The 19,592-nt window shown below is 44.0% G+C and overlaps 1 protein-coding gene across 3 annotated transcripts in view; it reads left to right on the top strand.

Annotated features, from left to right (window-relative positions):
- Positions 1-19,592, top strand: part of LOC8028301 (four and a half LIM domains protein 2) — a 350,510-nt gene that overhangs the window by 119,208 nt on the left and 211,710 nt on the right. For all 3 annotated transcript variants that reach the window (XM_042291935.1, XM_042291937.1, XM_042291936.1), the window contains exon 2: positions 15,700-15,785. In XM_042291935.1, the coding sequence (XP_042147869.1) occupies positions 15,700-15,785 (86 nt within the window). The remainder of the gene's footprint in view (positions 1-15,699; positions 15,786-19,592) is intronic.

Below are 19,592 nucleotides of genomic sequence, written 5' to 3'. Positions count from 1 at the left end.
TATACGTTCACGACTAAAACACAGCAGAGGTGAGAGGCCTCGCTAATTTTTAAATTAATTTGTCGTACGAGCGCTCAGTTGGTCATACTGTCGTCCTCTTCGACAGCCGTCTCCGAAAGAGGAAGAGAAGGGAAGCGAAGGAATACGCTACCGCAGAAATTTCATCCGAACAATGACTAAAGCCCCGATTGGCCTTAGGATGAGCTATGGCAAACACCACGGATCGCCAAAGTCAGACAGGCGCACTCGGCGTGCCGTGCGGTCTTGCGCCGGAGCGGAACTAAATTTTCTGGATAAATCTTCACTTCGCACTCGTTACAAGTGACGTCACATTATTGAAGCGGCGACCGCGTGACGGTGCTGGTGTTAGGAAGCGAATGGCGGCGCTAAGCATCAGAAGGAACTGAAAGATGTTATTCCAGCGGAATGCGGAGCACAAGTTCGACTGCTTCTTTTGCAGAGGTTGTGGTGACATCAGAACGCCGAGCTCTGTATGGTTCTGGATGAAAGATAGTGGGTCGACCTGAAGGCAGCTTGCTTTGAGGTCTGCCCACTATCCTTCAATCAGAGCCAATTAGAGATCGGTGTCGTTCTGACGTCACCACAACACCTGCACAAGAAGCGGACGACTTGTTCTCTGCTCTCTGTATAAGCATCATCACGCGTGTCGGTTGCCGCTGCTTGTAAAAATGAAGTATCGAGGGACTTTTATCGGAACGACAAGATGAAAGTGAGTTTGCAGAAAGGTGAACTCACGTACCTCTTTGAAGGGTACGCACGCTCTCCCCGAAACCCACCCCTGGGATCGCGGCGCGTTCACTGTTGCGTGACTGGTCTAGTCAATGATACCAAACGGAGAAAGACGACGAGTGCCATGACGATGCACTTTTGGCGCGGCTTGATTGGTTTCATCGGTTCGTAGTACCGGCTGCGGTCGGCCGTATTGTGAAACGAAATATAGATATCGAGGGCGTAGCCAATGTTACTAGAACACTCAGTTGGGAAACTCGCCGTTTAAACATGGGCCGCTGACGTCCACCGAGACCGAACTAAATACGATAACAGCGTCACCCTTTAGCGACGAGTTGAAACATGAAAGTTGTCTTATAAGGCTACTACTAAAGCCACTGAATGTTGCCAGAGTAGGGAAACTCCAAGGATCAAGGCGCCAAAATGGCGGCTCAATATTTTTCTTTACTGTGTAGTTACCTTGAGGTTTTAGAAAGCATGTTTTTCCGTAAAAACAAGCAGAAAAAAATAACTTTTCTTTGTAGGGAACGTTTATTGGAGATTAGTACACAATATCATGCGCGTGATTTTTTCTAAGATTAGTTTACAAGGTTTTGCGGCACAATTAATATTGTTCTTATACAATCATGTCTGACCGGTGATTTCAGGTAGGCCGTCCCGACCTAGCCGCGTTCTAATTTCTTTAGTAATTCGCGGCGCGTCCGCTTGAGAGACGGAGGTCGGCATCTCTGAGACCCCTTCCACTGTGTATGTTTCGGCGCCAAAATGGCCGATTGAAGCCAAAATGGAACAGTCACAGCGGGCGCTATCGAATGCGATACTCGCGAACCAATACAAGCAGCCGCGCAGTTCCACGAGAGGGCGCTGCGGGAGAAACGGCGGCGTTGCGATCTCGGTTCTCGAGTACGGATCAGTGGCACTTTTTCAGAAGAGGCTCTGTGGCAGTTTCCCAAAAGAGTTGATCTAGCAACGTTGGGCGTAGTGCTGAATTTGGTTTCTACCTGAGCGTGCGGCTAGGTTTGGCATTGAGGAAGGTATGGGACCTTTCTATCGCATATCACCTCCGGGGCGAAAAATGCTGAGCCACTGAGCTGTGTAAGCATGCGCAGCATCTCATATACCATACACAGCAGAGCAACACCGCGCGCTCAGGAGGCGTTCCACTGCCCAGCAGACAAAGATTGCAGCGCACAGTGGACGATTTTTGCAGAGGACTATCTATAGTTGCGTACACTAGTTTTAGGCTCATTGGACCCGCGGCTTTTTTGCGTAATTTTTTTGCAAAGCACGATTTTATGTTCCCACTTTCCAAGTTACATAACGAGCTCTTACTTGCTACATTGGAGTTGGTCGGAGTCGATTTGTTTATATTAAATTGCGAGTTTATTTTTGTTGTTGTCTGGAATATACTATATTCATTGCGCCATCGGATAGTTTAACTTGCTCATTCAGCATGGAGTCACAAAATAATCGCCATTCGCAACTTAAAATTCTCGAAAAAAGGATGAGCGCGTGGGCGAGCTAATCCCGAGTTATGCACGGACGAAGAAACAAAAAACAGAAGCGCATACACGCACCATCTCTGGGACGGAGTGTGCGTGTCTTTTCTGCGTCTTTTTCCTCGCGTGTCTTCGGGTTAGTCACGTTAAAAGGCTTTACCAAACGAGTCACTGTTTTCCGAGAAAAGGAGGTCGCTTTCTCCTTACAAATGATGCAAGGCAACCTTCTTCGGGACCTTAAACGCTATAAGTTATCTTGAAAGATTATATATATATGTACTGGGTGTTTCACGAAAAGTGGACAAAATCGATATTGCGAAAACTACGCGTCGCAACAAAAAAAAAAAGGCTTGTATCGTTGTGGCCCTGGGCCAGGGGCCCCTTTAGGAAAATCAAATAAAGTTTGGGATAATTAAGTTGTCAATTGTTTTTGCGTAATTAACGTCTTTATTTTGTGTTTAAGGGCATGATTTCAATTAGAAAATTGCTCAGCATCATCTAAAAACACTAAATCAACAGATTGCAGAACGATAGAGGGCACGCGGAGCATTTTATGGCCTTCTGAAAAAAAGTTTCGGTTTGCAATCGGAGCGCATCTCGGCCCCGGCGGCACCGCGCCCCGTGGGGAAATAGTGCAACCAGGCTCTGCTGCGTCGCGCGAGGACAGCGCAGGGGAGGTTGGTTGCAAAGTCGGGGCCAAGATGCGCTCCGGTTGCAAACCGAAACTTAAAAACCCGTCGAATTTTTGCGGTTTTTCAGACAGCCGTAAAATTCTCCGCGTGCCTCTATCGTTCTGCAATTTGTTGATTTAGTGTTTTTCGATGATGCTGAGCATTTTCCTAATTGAAGCCATGCCCCTTGAACACAATATTAAAATGTTAATTACAGAAAAATAATTAATAATCTAATTATCCCAAACTTTAATAATTTTTCTAAATAGGCTCTGGCCCACGACCGAAACGACACAAGGCTTTTTTGTTGCGACCAGTAATTTTCGCAATATCGAATTTGTCGACTTTTCGTGAAACACCCTGTACACACACACACACGCACGCACGCACACACACACACACACACACACACACACACACACACACACACACACACACACACACACACACACACACACACACACACACACACACACACACACACACACATATATATATATATATATATATATATATATATATACAAAGAAAACCAGTCGCAAAATATATTGACACTACAAACCAACGGCACATACAAACGCTCTAAAACAAATCTGGCAAGGCTTGTTTTACAGCTCCTTCTCGACGTACTCTGTCTTTTTTTCCGTCTGAATTCGCGCTGTTTATTTATAATTATGTACCCGAAAATTAACACCTTGCTGCCGTTTTCCACTTCATAACTATTCTGGAGTTCCGTAACGAACGCATACTAAAAAACAACAACGAACAAGTAAAATACGTTAGCTGCAGGCGAAAATATAAGGTTAGTAAAACTCACTGCCATAAAAACAAAGTTAGTAAGACTCGCGGTACCAATACTTGATAGGAGCGAACGCGTTTCAGTAGTATCTGTTATGTTTGCTTATTGTTTATGTTTGTTTGTTATTGTTTAGTCAACTTAGTTTGCTAATCATTTTCAAGGTGGCTTTACGTTTTTTCTAGATCACACTAGTCTGCGAACGGCAGCTACGTTTCACTGTGTAGACGGCTAGATCCAGGTCTGATTTATTCTAAGTGGGTCAGCCAGAAGTTGTTCTACTTAAAGTATCTCAAACTCATCTCCGTATTTATTGTTTGTTGGTTGTATAAAGTTGCTCAGAGTTTATTAGGCGCTTTGAATTCTTGCCTCGAGGTGTAGAGCACTCGGAACCTCCCTTACCCTAGCCCAAATTGGTGGGAAAGGTATCTAAAGAGGCTGCGTGTGTGTCGACCCTTTCGGCACTTCAGGTATGGTAGCAAAGCCGGGTTTTCAAATAAAGAGTCGCATTCGATATGTGCAACCCGCGAAAACAATGTTGCCCTACAACATAAAAAAAAAAGATTGGTAAGGGTGGTCCTTGTTACACGAGGCTGACATTCATCGTTTATGGCGTATATGCAGTTGCACTGTGTCAGATTGTAGGAGAGTAGAACCTTTGAAAGACTGCGCGACATCCAGCGGCTGATGCACCAACTATTCCAGTCCGCCATTGTTTGGGCACGTGCCCTGAGCAACTAATGAGCACGAGGAGTGTGTCAGCGTTCGCCGTGGACTCGGCTCAGCAGTATTGAGAACGAGTGTTGTGTCAGCGCTCGGTGAGGATTCGAACCCAATCGCACGCTTTATGCCTAACAAAATGGCGACCGCCAATGCTGCTTCACGGGATTTTGAAACGGTCTATTATATATGTGTCGATCTTTTATGCGTATCTCTACAGGAATTAGATTATTTGCTATTTGAGAAAGGCCTATTTTTATGGACTGGCAGGGAAACAACCTCCCTAACTTGATCATAACCGAGAAGGATCCATACGATTTTAATGTCCTTATAGTAGCCAGTTTGGTACGCAGAGGGCGTTTTTATATTGGGTTTTTCAAACGTCCTTTGAACGGTTGCTATACTTCGTTTAGCTTAGGTTCGAGCGCGGCCGATGTTAAGAGCCGATGGGCAAATCAAACAACGAAAGAGTCACAACGTCATGGCGTTCTCTCTGCAGTTGATAGGACCAGCCGGTATTCGCATCTCTCTGTGCGTGTTCCTCCACCGGCTAGTCCCATCAAGCGCAGAAAGCACGCCATGACGTTGCGCTTTTCGCACTGTTTGATTGGCCCTTCGGCTCATACCATCGGCCTCGCTCGGACCTAAGGTGAAAGAAAGTATAGCCTCAGGCTTTTTTTCTTTTTTCGTTTTGACGCTAAGATATTTTTTGTTTCCTTTGCTCAAGTTTGACCGATCTCTAATTAATATCGCTAAACAAAAAAAACGTTTTAAATTTTTACTTCAAAGAACTATATAAAAGGAGATACGCAATTTTCTATACAGCTTTGAAGAGGTCAGGGTGCCCTATATTAAACTATACTGTTGGAAATTGTTACATGATAAATCGAATCCCACTTCTCGTTTTGTTTTTACTCGTATACTAGAAGAACGTTCATACAAAGGTGAGTTTTGTCAGATCACCTTTGCAAGCCCGACTCGGTTCTCTGTATGACGTCGCTTCAAGGGATGCTTCAAAATCGCAGCGCAAGCTGCTAATACAAATATAGTTTCAGGAAAATACATCGGCTACAACTACCCAGTAATACTCCAGTTGTTCAACAGGGCGTAACTGAAAATGCAAACTTCCAGGTAAATTATGAACGGAAAACGCGACAACATTTTGTTTACATTATTTTCTTTTTAGAAAAAGTGTTGCATTCTTAAAGCAGTTGGAAAGTCAGCACCCGTGAGCATGTTTTTATTCTTAATGTCGCCTATTTAAGGTGTTTTTTTCTAGCCCATAGCATCTTGACGTCTTGCGGGAAGTTTCACGAGGATAGTAGGTGCTTCGCAAGGCGTCTAGTATTTGGAAAGCAGTACATAGCTGGTGGTTCAAGTCACCAAGCTCGATCTAAAACGGACCGTAAAAATGGACGCCCGCACGTATCAATCTAAACTTTTCGTCAAAGGTGTAATTCACAGGTCGGTTTTTTCTTGTAAAATTTCAAAGCGTAGCTCTCTTTCTGTAAAAAGTAAGGCCAAGAAACGTGCCAAGGTCTACGGCGGGCAGCAACGAAGACGACAGGGTTACAGCGGGGTGTGTTTGGCGTTCGTATTGATAGATGGCGCTACCTCCTTATCGCGACGGCTCGCGACCACCGTTGTTTATTAAAATGAATATAATCTTTTTGAAATGTCCCTTCGGTTAAAAAATAAATGCGAACAATAAAAGCTAAACTTAAAGTAAAAAAAAAAAAAACGCGTCTGCATAACGGCGGCGCTTTTACTGCCAACGGATTTCGTCTGCGTGTCGTATGCTATCTTTGGTTGGTCGGCTGGACTTTCAGGCGCTGCTCCCGACGCCATCTATCAATACGAACGCCAAACACACCCTGCTACTGGAGTTGGCCGTCTGGGTGCCGCGCGCCGCAGACGCTGGCAAGTGTCTTGACCCTATTTTAAACAGAAAGAGACCTACGCTTTGTAATTTTACAAGAAAAAACCGACCTTTGAGATACACCTTTGACTGAAAGTTTAGATGACTACGTGCAGGCGTCGATTTTTACGGTTAATTTTAGATCGAGCCTGGTGACTTGAACCACCCTATACTGCTTCACAATATTTGCAGACTGCTTGCCTCTGGCCAGCAGTCGACTGTTGTCAAAATAAAACTGTCTCGAAATATTCGAGTGCAGACGAGTTATCTTTGTGAAAGTCCCTCACGTGCGCAAATTGATTGTCTTTTGAAAACGACCATGGCGATTGTTGTCTGGAGCAAAACTGAAACTTAAGCGAAGCTCAACTTGCCCCAGAAATGATAGTGTGGAAAAGAAAAGTGTGATTCGTAAAGGTGATCTACCGTGTTAAGGTCACTAAACCAAAATCAAAAATATTTCCCCCAGTTGATTTCTTTTCTTATGATCTTATAACTCTCGGCGTAATTTCATTGCGATACAATCGTAATAAATGAAGGCTTTTTTTTCTCGCGCACGATACATTTTAAAGTGCGTCGGTGAGTTTCCTTTCCAGCATAACGCGGAGCGAACCAATCACTATTAGCAATAAAACCGTCCCGGCGAATATGAAGTTTGAAGTACGATTATACCAAACAGTGCGATGCACAGAAGAGACAACGCGCATCAAGTTTCACTCGCTCATTGTGCCTGAGACACGTCGCATGTTCTAGTTGCAATCGTATTCTAGTCTTTGTCTTTTGCTAGGGTCCTACTATTGTTCGCCACGATTGGCCGTGTGCCTGTCCTATAGAAAACTAGACTGACAGGCATTCTTTAGATATACCTCGACCGGGAAGTTCATTTGCGGCTTGCAACGTGCAGGTAATCACGAAACCGCGGTTCAGAATACCTATGTAGCGAGGGAATCAGTCTATTTGAACCCGTGTTAACGGGTAAATTCAGGTCCAGGTAAAAACATAGACAAATCATACGAGTAGCTTGTGAAGTGTACAACGCACGTGTTGTTTTGACGAAGGAAATGGAGGGTCGCCCGAACATCTCTTCGTTTATATCTAGAAAAATTTGAGTCATTTGTGTGTCGAGGAACTGAGGGGAGAACAGGAGACGAGACGACTAATTAGTGGGTAGGCCTAAAGCTTGCTGCTTTTGTCTCCATTGCACTCGTCGAACGCGTTCGAATGCTATACGGAGAGCAAGTCGTCTGCTTCTTGTGCGGTGATGCGGACGCCAGAACGGCGCCGAGTTCTGAATGGCTTTGATTGGCAGGATAGTGGGTAGACCTCAATGATAGATGCCTCGAGGTCTACCAGCTACCTTTTTCAATCAACCAATAAGAGTTTGGCTTTCTGACATCATCGCAACCCCTATGCAAGAAGCAGACGAACTTGCGATTCGTATAACCGAGCGCCTGAATACACTAAAAAAAAGGGGGTGTAGCCCTTACAGCCCTTGTCACATATACGGCACCGATAAACTTGAGTTGGGCGTACAGCGCAGTGACGTTCAACCGACGCTGCCAACTTTCGCGAGCGGCTTGATTGCTGAGTTGTACAACTTATTAAAATAGCTTACGTAAGTGTAACTGACTGCAAAGAAAGTTATAGGGGTTTTCTCGACCCTACTGTAAAACATCAGTGTTGTCTTTCTGTACTCTTTGATGCTTACTTTAGCTGTTTAATGTCATATATCTCACCGTCATCAAGTCTCTCGTAAAAGTTGGGGCTGTCAGCTTGATGTCAGTGCGCTCTACGGCGAACTGAAATTTTGGGGTGTCGTATATGTGACAAGGGATCTAAAAACCACACTTTTTTTTTTTTTAGAGTGAAGCTGGCTTTCCCCTTTCTAATGCGTTCGACGAGTGCAGTAGAAATAAAGGCAGCTGTAGGTTTAGTTCTGCCCACTAATCCTTCCAACTAGAGCTCGGCGTCCTGACGTCCCAGCACGATCTCGTGCCCTCCTCTGCCTCAGTTTCTTGCCGCATAGTCACTGAGAGCTAGAGAAACGCGGGGCGCGGCCCGTCGTTGATCACCCTTCTCGCTTCGGGAGTTGATGTTCTTCGGTGTTCCATTTATCAACTCATGCCGCAACCTCGTTTGTTGCTGAGCGATAACGAGATTCTCGGGAGCCGATGCGCACAGCGCTTTTTAAGCTGACGGGGATTTTATTAGGGTTTGAGGGTATCTTCACAAACTTTATACTTTTAGCTTGTGGTTGGTGATAGAATGTACCAAGAAGTCAGTCCTTTTGTCGGTTCCTGGGGCGGCTTGAGCTTACGGCATTTATGGGAGAAACCTCACAGCGATGTCACGCAGCAACTAATTGAATTTGAACAATTCTGGTGATGGGAATATTTATTGGTTTATGTCATCAATCAAACAATAACCGGAGTCGCGCTTCTCAGTTGACTAGTTCGCCTTATTTTTTTTTTTGTAGTTGTCACTTTCATTTTTTTTTTCTGCTATGGATATATGAGGGATTTGGATTGTGCATAAGGGTAATGTTGTAGGCACTGTTTTCTTAGAGCTTATATCAGGAAAAGCAATAAACAAAGTGCGCTCCCTAAAAAAAAAAACTTCGTTTCATTTTTTTTTTTTTTTGGGGGGGGGGGGGGTGGGAGGACATGTATAGAACGAATAACTACACTCGAGTGAAGGAGATTAGCGAATGACGAGATGGAACGAAAAGTTTGCGTTCATAAACGCAGTCTGCGACCGGGAAAGGAGAACATGGCTCCGATCCAAGCATTGGGGGGAAGTTTATCGGTATGCAAATAGTATATGAAACGATAGGTCCCGACAGGCTCGTAGTCTGGTAATTAATTTCGACTGGTTTCCGTTTATCATGGGACAGTGGACGCTAACGCGAGGGAATTTAAAAATATTGGAGAGTTTTAGCATTGCGTATAGGAGCAAACGCAACCGCTATGCGTTTGCGTTAGCGTTGCGTGCTCTACGCTGCATAGGCGCGTCGCCGACATGCGTTGATCCAAGGCCGCAGTTTGGGCTCCGCGCACGCGCAGCATGGAAGACGCAACGCGTCGCTAACGCGAATCCAAGGTGCTTGCGTTTGCTTGAATACACAATACTACAGCTCCCTATTATGCATAGAGGCCCAAGCGAGAACGAAGTTTGGGTCGTGCCATCTTGTTAATTGGAATGGCTGTTGATCTGCATGTGCTGCGAACGACTTGACACGCGGAAAGTTTGGAGTGATGTTTAAAATACATATACGTTTTATTTGATCTCAGCCTGAATGATAGCAGTTACCACAGACTCTAGTTCCAATCTTTGCAAGGTCCAGAAAACCGGAACCAACGGTCGTAGGTTTTAGCCAGACTTAACGTGCGTTCCCGCGGTGTATTCGATGTCCTTAGTGAAGGTCGCCCCGCCTCTTTATGCAATCTGGGCATGCATAAATTGCCCTACAAAAAAAAAAAAAAAAACAGCATAACGTTTCGCTATCTGGACTATGGAACTGGAAATATGTCTGGAGTCCATCTGGATTTCAGGTATTGAGAAATTATTCCTTTGTCTGTAATCTGGATTTCAGATTTACAGCAACAATTCCAGTTAGATTTCCAGTTTCCTAATCCAGAGAGTGAAAAGTAAAACTGGCTTTTTCAGTAAGGTATTGATAAACAAGATAAGGTATAACCTGCTACCTGCTACCTGCTACGTTTAAAAAGTGAACATCTCTTTATATATTCATGAAGGGCTCCACTGAGAGCCTCCACGCACTAAACATATCTATTATGGCTTTCTTTTTATTGAGAAAGTTTCATAAGAAATCGCAAGTTTGAAAACTACGCTGATGCCTTGGCTGTTATCTAGGGTGAAACGCGCGCTCTGCGGCAAGGAACTGAGGCAAAAAGAGTAGCACATTCCATGGAAAGAAGTGGACTGCCTCCCAGCGAGAGAACTAAATAGAACATATCACTGCACACATGATTACGAGGCAACGATTTTGGCTTATGATTATATTTCTCGGTGGCTTTTTAAATCAAAGCGCACGAAAAAAAAAAAAAAAGTCCGAACGACAAATTTTGAAATCATTTTTCCTTTTTTTCTATTTAGAAGTTAGGGTTAACCCGGTTTAGAACAGTTTTGGTTTTAAGAACTGTTCTAGTTTTTTCCTTTCTCTTTTTCTAAAGTTCCGGATGGGCAACACTGCAGCCCAGACAACCGTACGAGCGGAGTAAAGAGAGGTTCATCAGCTTAACCTTGCAGTTTTACGTGTTTTGTTTGTCTTTCACACAGTTACAGGAGGAGTGAAAGATAGAGTGAAATCGGAATGAAGAGAAAAAAATGTATTGGCATTAAAAACCGAACGGTTATAGAACTACCGTGGTTAACAGCAGCTAGTTCGGTAAAAAATAGAACTTGAACTTTTTTGTTTGAAATTTTAGGTTTTATTAGTAAAATAAAATTTTAAAGCTGGTATACAGCGAGCACCCTAGCGCTCTCAGAGGAAAAATAAAATGAAAACAACGCCTCCTCTCTCTCTCTCTCTCAAAAAAAAAAAAGGAGAAAAAGAATTTTGGCGCCGTTGTGTCGAACTCCTACAGTGCCGGGTCAGGGCAACAAGCACTTGGAGGCCATTTTCCTCGCCAGATAAGCCGCCCTGGCCCCGTTATAGGCCGGTCCTCTGCCGGCCCTCTTCAGATTTGTTTATTCTCTCACGCGAAAAAAAAATAATCCCACACACCCCTTTTTTATTGTTACCGTTGTCCCGCGCAACAAAACACGCCACGCTGTGAAAAACAAGGTACGTTGCACTAAAAGTGCGAGAAAAAGAAGAAAACACGCATGAGCCAAAGTGAGAGAACAGCAGGTCGCTTATCGGGAAAGCCCAAGAGGTTCTCTCTCTCCCCTCTGATGCGGCTTTTAATGGCAACAATACCGTCGATCCTGCTTCACGGATGAAGCGGCCACGCAACGAACCTGTGACGTAATTGTGACGTCATGCAGTGACGTCATGAAACCGATAAGCGTGGTCAGTGGGTTCTATACTTAGAGGCGCGGCTAGAACGTAACTCCCGGAGAGTGGAGTCTTTACCGGTTGCTGGGGGCGGGGGGTCACTCTTTTGGTTACGAAGCTTTCGTTTGTGAATCTCTTGGGTAGCCGGCTAATATCAATTACACTCTTAAAATAGTATGCGAGTTGATTTTTCTGCATAACCCAGGGGCAGTTATTAACGGCAAGCAATATACAGGAGCCGATCGGGGAAATGGAACGCGGTTTCTCGCCCCGCAAAACTAAACTACCCATTGCAGAAAGCTGGAACTATTTGAGAGCGTGCTGCTAGTGGTTTGTGACAAAATGCGAACGTGTGAGGACATGATGTTACCTGTGTCAAAAGAGACGAGGGAAAAAGAATAATTTTCTATGAGGCGAGGTCCACAACGAGGGGCGTTCATAAAGTTCGTATTATTGTCATTACAGAATGGATATTCTGCAACGAAACTCGGGCAGGGTATTCATCTTCAGGTATTCGCAACCCAAAGCCACACACTTCTGCAGCTATGAACAACCTGCCAGAAGCCTTTCGTTTAGAACTGATCGTTTTAAATGTTCAAGACTCGCTCCACTTCAGCAATCGCTTGGTCGTCGTCCTTGAAATGCTTTCAACGCTGTGGAATCTTCATGCGAAAGATGAAAAAGAAGCAGCTTTGTCAGAAGGTGGTGGCGGTGTCCGCGAACACGGCCACCAGCTCGGAATGATTCTCCTTGGCATTGTTTCTCTTCAAATAGCAAAAAAAGGATCACTCTACGTGGTTCCACTTTCGTGGCGGGCAGTGCCATTTTTTACTTAGTGTTTGAACAGCGCAAAGACGACAGGAAGATAGAAGAGAAGAGGACAGGACGAGGGCTGTTGTTGTTGTTGTTGCATTGCACCTTGTTGCAATGCACCTTGTTGCAGTGCCATTTTTGTTTCGACGCCCTAGCGGCGTTCGGTGGTACTATTAGCATGCAATGTTTATACTGGCCGAAACTAAAGGGACGCGCGCTTGTGTTGATGCCTCTTTTGTTCCCATTTTTTTATTTTTTGAAGCCGATACTACGAACTCTATGAACGCCCCTCGTATATAACTAATAATCAGAAAACCAAGAAATAACATTCTTGAAGCCAATCAAACTTGTCTAGAAAAAAGGAAAAAAAAACAAAAAAACCCGCTGATTAGACAAAAAGAAAATAATATTCATTCCTTCCTGACAGGGTCTTTTTTTCACGGCAATGAATGCTATAGGCTCCCACCATGTCATTTTTGACTTGATGAATATTAAGCTCAAGTGAACATCGGGTCCATAGAGAGATTGTACTTTTCTTTCGCATCTGTTGATGCAGGTTCATGTCTCAAGCTTTCGCATTTGGTCACCACCGCAAGGGTCACAATCGCACGGAGTTTTGGCGTTTTGCGATGCGTGGTTTATTTATTCGGGCAAAAAACTGAGTTTCATTTTCTCGATCGAACCCGGTGGAATCTCACTTAGTGACAAGGCTCAGAATACGATTATATTTTAGAAGGTGGCATGCGCGCGGGGACCATGTGTGCAAGTGAGACGCCATGCTCGTTGTAATTTCCTCCGCACACATTCCCAACTTTCTTGGATATCAATGCCCGGAACATGCCCTAAAATTCAACTGAAAAACCACGAACATCGCGATTTTCCTCGGGAATATTTTCAATAAAAGTCATAAGATATCAATAGGCAGTAGTTAAACTTTCGGACGCTGATAGTTTTTATCCCTCGGTTATTCAATTTTGTTTTTGCATTGAATCATATTGGAACCCCACATTCTCAAAAATTTTCAAGTTTTGCTTTTCTTGACCAAATTCGTAATGTTCCCGAGGACTGTATTTGCCTGGGTATCCTGGAATGCAAATCAATTAAAATTTCGATATTTACTTGGAAACTTTTTATTTCATGGAATGTCTCACAATGTTGGTCACGATTACTTTTTTTTTTTTTGGTCTAATCGTGTTCTGAGTTTTGTCATGCCCTGGAATCATTCCGTTGTTCACCGTGACTGGCTTTCTGCATTTTGCAGAAAAGTGGACACGCATATATATATATTTTTTTGTTTTACGTGTGCCCACTTTGAAGATTGGAATGAATGAACAGGCCAGTATCTTTTTCAGCGTCCCCCCTTATGCCGTATGTCTGCGCCAACTTCGATTTTCTTGCACAAACACATCTGCATACTTGATTTGTTAGCTAACTTGAAATTTGGTCCCTACGATTGTAGTCAAAATGTTGTCAATGACTCCCGTGGGTTTATTTTGTGGGAGACTTATTGTCACGTAAAGTACTCAACTAATATCTTGTTTAAATATTTAATGCGCACATTTGCATTACTGAGATGAATGTGTGCGTATCTTCTGCATTTTGTCGTCGATGGTTTTGAGTTGTTAATATGTGCAATTATCTGGTAGATGCGGTAGAGTGTCTTCAGAATTCTTTTATTTTCCAGATGGCTAAACTTCATTGAAAAAACAAATAAAAATAGTTAAATCTTTTATATTGTCAACTAAAGATTAGCCGCGTGAGCATCGGTGTGCTTTAAATGCTCGGATATTCATTGACATATAGCGAGTAGTCAGAAGTGCCTTCGCAACGCGCAGTTTTCAAATGAAGCCATGAGTTTCGGTAATTATATCATCCATCCACCTATCCTTCGTCTCACCCTACGATGGACTAAAGGTAGAAGCTACGGACCGCCAGATCCAATCACGAGCCACTTACAAGTTGCGTGGTATTTCGCTTCGATGCACGTATCGGCGCCCGCGTCTCAAATCACCAATGGGGAAGGGCGGACGGTAGTTCGGATTGGATAGCGCTGAGTGACTCAACAATTTTACATTGCAAAGAAAGCTATATCATACAAGCTCTTTGCAGTGTCGAAGCTATAAAAATGATGCAGCGCTTTTGGACTCGGAGGATCATTCGTCCACCCCTAACCAATGCTAAGCGTGCCATATTTTAGCTTGCAATAAGATTGGACCTTGCGGCCCGTGGCTTTGGCCTTTAGTCCATCGTAGGATGAGACAAAGTATAAGAGTAACCAAGGTAATGCGCCTGATTGAAGCTGAGCTTGAAGGTTGGTTGCATTTTTAGCGCAGATTGTTTGTTTTATCGATATCTTGTGTTTTACTCTACTTCATTCAGAAATAAATTTTTACATCGGTAGTCAATTAGGCACTCTTGGTATTTCTGGAAATATAAGGTCTTTAGGTTGTGGAAATAGAGGGTTAACTTCTTTCATGACGACTTTACATAATATGCCCATGATTTGCAGAACTGTATTTAGTTTTCTGTTGCCTACGTTGAGAAATGAAAATAGGTAATTGAATGACACATTTTAAGGTTTGTTTTTTCTTTAAATTCATTGATATATTCGCAGCGAATCACGAGTAACGCCCAGAAAAATAATGCATTTTTATTCAACGCTTGTAGTTTAATTGCCGAATTACCTATATGGAATCGCAATGTCTGTTGTACAATTACAAAGTTTTATTTTATTATGTACTGTATTCAAAGATACTACACAGACACGTCAAGCAAAGCAAGCGTTTTCTTTTTAAAGGGACGTTTTGGGCACCTCCCTGCCAAAGCGATTTTCGGTTGTCGGAACGAACCTGCTTTTGTTCGTAGGATTTTATACTTCTGTTGTATTGTTTTTGGCGTTGTAAATGTATCTAAAATGCTCCATTGTTGCGTTTACGGAAAGCTATGCCACTATAGGTCTGAAGCAATTACTGTCTCACTTTAGTTTTTTTTTTTCCGCGTGATGAGTGAACGTTGCCGCCCTGGTTGTAGACATGGACGGCGACGCGACCATGTCTTTTTTAACGAAATAGATCCGTACTGATGAAATGTCCTTCGACATGAAGCATCTATAAAGCGCGTGTCCTTGCGTTGACGAGATAAAACGCCAAATTACAATGGCCGGCCAAGTTGAATAATTCTTATCATTAGGAAGGCTTTCAAATCAAATCATATTTATTTTTGACATTCATTCTTACAAGATGGCGGAAGTACGGGCAACACACATAAACACCATAATTAGCACAATATGATACACTCCAATTTTTATTTGACTTACCCAGCTAAGCTACCTACAAAAAGAGCACTTCAGATTATGAAAATAATCCCTGGAGAAGGGGAACAAGAGGGACAAGCATTTTAATTGCATTATAATTATAACTTCAGATTGTTGTTGTAGTTATTAGTTGGGGTTTTTAAAAATAATTTCATTCTGATAGTTGTTCGAAATCTGTTTCTCGCGCTTTCCTCTAATACAGGGAGTCCTGGTGCATGAGGTTGACGAAGGGCAGCCCTGCCTCACCTGCAAGGACAAGTGTCCAGGTTTCAGCCCCCATCTCTGGAGGTGAGTCACTACTTCCACCGTATTCAACCTCCTTAGGAAAAAATCTGTCCACCTTTTAATCATGAGCTGTAAAAATATCCTTGCAAGTGAAGTTCTAGGCTTCATTTGGAGCAACATTCAGTCATGAGTCACTCAACAAACAGGCAAACAATGTCCCGTGCCTCTTAGGAAAAAAAAAGGCTCATTGCGTGCTGTCACGGAGCGTAGGCTTAGTATTAACGCACGGTTGTCGTTTTACTGTTTGTGGCGTGGGCAATTACCTTAAATGTTTATAATGCAGGCCCCGATGCGTTCAAAGCAAACACCCCCCCCCCCCTAAAAACAAAGAAAAAACAAACAAACAGACAGAATTAAAAGAAACATTTATATTTGACTAAGGTTTACGTGTTTTTTTTTTTTTTTGCAAGAAATTAGCAACATTATTTATTGCACGTTGACATTTCTGGCTACCATTGATCTGGAATATTGGTGCACCATTTCGGGGGGGGGGGGGGGGGGGCGGTGATCACGCTGTTACCGTCTATTATAGGAGGCAAATGTCCGCTGACGTCTTGGTGTAACCGCAGCTCCTGTGGTTACACAAATACGTCGCTAGGGTATCGGATTGATGGGGTATACAATGATTGGAAGGAATGGGAAGAAAATAGGGGACAAGGTGCATATGATTGTCTCAGGTTTTACATATTTTTTTATGGGATCGCATTAATGACTGTAGGACTTATAAGGACGGCTATAGTTTACCAACATGTTTTATACATTTTATTTCCGTTTGTAAAGGGTTGAGTAAGGATGGGAAGCCGTCTCACCGTAACTTGAAAAGCGGCGAAGGCTACGGTCCCAGTGAGCCAATCAGCGCTTCGGAAAGAGACACGTGACTATACACTCCATGCGACGCGACTGGCGCGCCGCCGCGCGGCCGTTACCGAAGGTAGGCAGTGTGAACCCCAGAGAAAGCGAAACCGAAACCTCGCCACGTACGTTGGTATGCATTGAAGTCGGAGCGGTGCGGTTGCGCTGAGTTCACAGCATGCAGTGCTGCCGGTGCTGCGTCGTTAAGTACTTCAATAGTTATGCGTCGTATCTCGTGGGGACAAAGTTTCACAATTTTTCACCTCGCCGGTGTTTTGTGGGACAGCGACAACGATGTACCCGTGCCCTACTACGCGAGAAATTTAGTCTCCCGATCATATCCGCAACTGTGTCGGCACGGCTGACATATTCTACATAGCCGCTTTGCTCTCTGCGTTTGTTTTCGTACCAGTGTCGCCTACATGTGTTAGCGCCGATGGGACGAACTGAAATGCCATCCCACACTCGCGGGTATGCAGTGCCAATTTCATTGGAGGAATGCCCTCCAAAGAAGTTTCGTCCCCATCATACGTGTCGATGATATTTCTGGAGAAGTATGGCACGCAATCTGTATTTCATGTTGAAAGATTCGAACGGTAAAAAAAAAAGTAACAAATATTAATCTAAAAAAAAACTACAATGAAGCTCGGAATCACTGGAAAATCGACGATTGAGTATGAAAGTTTATGTGGTTGCTTTCTTTTTTGATCAGCGTCCTTTTGGATGTGGAGACGCTGACACCCCGAGTTCTGGAGACAAAAATTTTTTTCTCAGCTTTAGGGCCACCTATCACAAAGTTGTTTGAACTTTAAGTACCGGCCACTGGTCCCTTCCTACCTGTATAGTGTGCACCTCCCACGATGAGTGGTATTATCTTGACATCCTTTGAAGGTCAAAACTGGTTCCCATTTAGTTACGCCGCCCAAAACTAAATTTCCACTTGGTTTTGCTATGCCTTTTTGGTATAATAAATGTTGTGTCAAGTTACGGTCATGTCAAAATACCTGTGTGCTGAAAATCAGCACCTCGCGCAACAGGCTATTACACAACAGCTGACCGCAAAAGCCTTTGATGGCCAAACCGTGTGTTGGCCGACAACTTTGTTTTATCGGCTTTAGAACCACCTTTCGTAAAGTTGTTTCAATTGGGAGCACAGTCCACTAGTCCCTTTCTACTTGTAAAGTCTCCACCTCCCACGACGAGTGGTATTCTCTTGACAGCCGTTTCATGGTCAAAACCGGTTACCATTGAGTTACGCCGCCCAAACTAAATTTCCACCTGGTTTCATTATGCCACCTCTTTTCGGTATAATAAGTGCTGTATCATGTTGCTGTCAAGTCCAAGCACCTGTGTGACCAAGTCTGCACTTCGCACAGCCCGTTTATAACACAACATTTTGGGTCCAATATTGGATATCTCGTACAGCTTTATTTCTTTATTCGTTAGAAACATAACTTTCACACCTGCTGTCTTAATGAAACTTGGCACACTTCGTGCACAAACTTAGTGAACATCTCACTCGCCTCCAAAGATCATTGTTCCAGCAGTCCCGTTTACAGCGACGAGCGAAAAAAAATTCCCACTCGGAGCAATTATGGTGGCGGCCGTCTTGCTTTTCGGAAAATTGCTGCAACCCCTTTTTCGACCGGAGCTAGATAAATTACCTTTAATAACGACTCAAACTCAATATATAAAAAGTGGAGAACAGCTAGATTCCCTTCTTAGGTCTGCCCCAGCACTCATGCAACGACACCCTTAACGTATCGGCTCAAAGTGGGAAAGTTTCGTCTGTGCGCGCTTCCGCCGCCACAGCTTCGCATGCGAAAAGGCGCCGCAGGCTGCTGAACGTGCCTCACAGTCGAACGCCAGCTCCTCCGCTAGCGGCGCTACGCGCGTTTTTCAAAGCGCCCCCTACAGTTCCCGCACGGAGCGTATACTTTTAACTCAGTGGATGTGCGCAGTGCTGTCGAAGTCACGGTCGGGAGAAAGAAGCAAGCCGCTTTTGAACAGATCTTGAGCTAGTCATCGAGGGGGAGGGAAGCGACGTCCTGGACATACAAAAGGAGGTCCGGGCAAGGAGGAAATTCCTCCTCTCCCTCCTCTCCAACTGCTTGGGGTGTGCCCTCGCCCTTGTACTTTTGGTAAGGACTGTCAGGTGCTTCTGCCTACTTCGCTCTGATTGGCTCGAACGGGCTGTTGCGAAAGAATCATAGGTGCGGACAATTCATTGAGAGCTCTGTTGAAGGTTAACACAAAATAAAACTCTAGATAAAGATTTTGTTCCCGTGAAGCCTTAGATTGTTCCTATTCAAGGACAGATCAAATTCGGGGAGTTTTTCTCTGATCCTAATAAAATCGCATCGTCGGTTAATTTTCGGGATTTATCAGCATTTACCGAGAGCACGGAGCCCTAGTTGTACTATATTTCTCAACTGAGAGAGATCTATAAGTACAGTAACGCGCATCTGAGGAACGGTAAGTCTTTGCCTAGTTATGGTGAAACGAAGTATAGCTAGAGCCGCCCCTTTTTCGGCCAGCGAATTTCGCGCAGGGATAACTCCCTCGCCTTCAATCGATGTTTTTGCAGTTTCTTAACTTATCAGTTTTTCCTGTGATACGTGATGAGAACGCAATATACAGTTGCATCTTTTATTTGGTAATTTCCAATATCGGCAGTGTCCTGCAGCGTTTTCCTAGCGTTGTGTACATGGATGCCAGTGTACCGTTGTGCATCGAGAGGGTGCGTTTCATGGGCAGGACAAGAATATAAAAGAGGACTGGGTGCAATGTGATTGGTCGAAGCTCGATGCAATTTGATGGTGAAGCCTCGATGAAATCACGACGTCTCTGAAATAAATCTTCTCCCGAAAGGTAATATTTTGCTGGTACCTCTGGACAGCATTCTGCCGAAGGCTCATGTTAAGCTATTGAGAGCACGACGCCTAACCGAATGCGCCG

Source organism: Ixodes scapularis, unplaced genomic scaffold, assembly GCF_016920785.2.
Source record: "Ixodes scapularis isolate PalLabHiFi unplaced genomic scaffold, ASM1692078v2 PGA_scaffold2__306_contigs__length_199485367, whole genome shotgun sequence".
In the NCBI taxonomy this organism is placed as follows: Eukaryota; Metazoa; Arthropoda; class Arachnida; order Ixodida; family Ixodidae; genus Ixodes; species Ixodes scapularis.
This window is presented reverse-complemented; position numbering and strand designations above follow the sequence as displayed.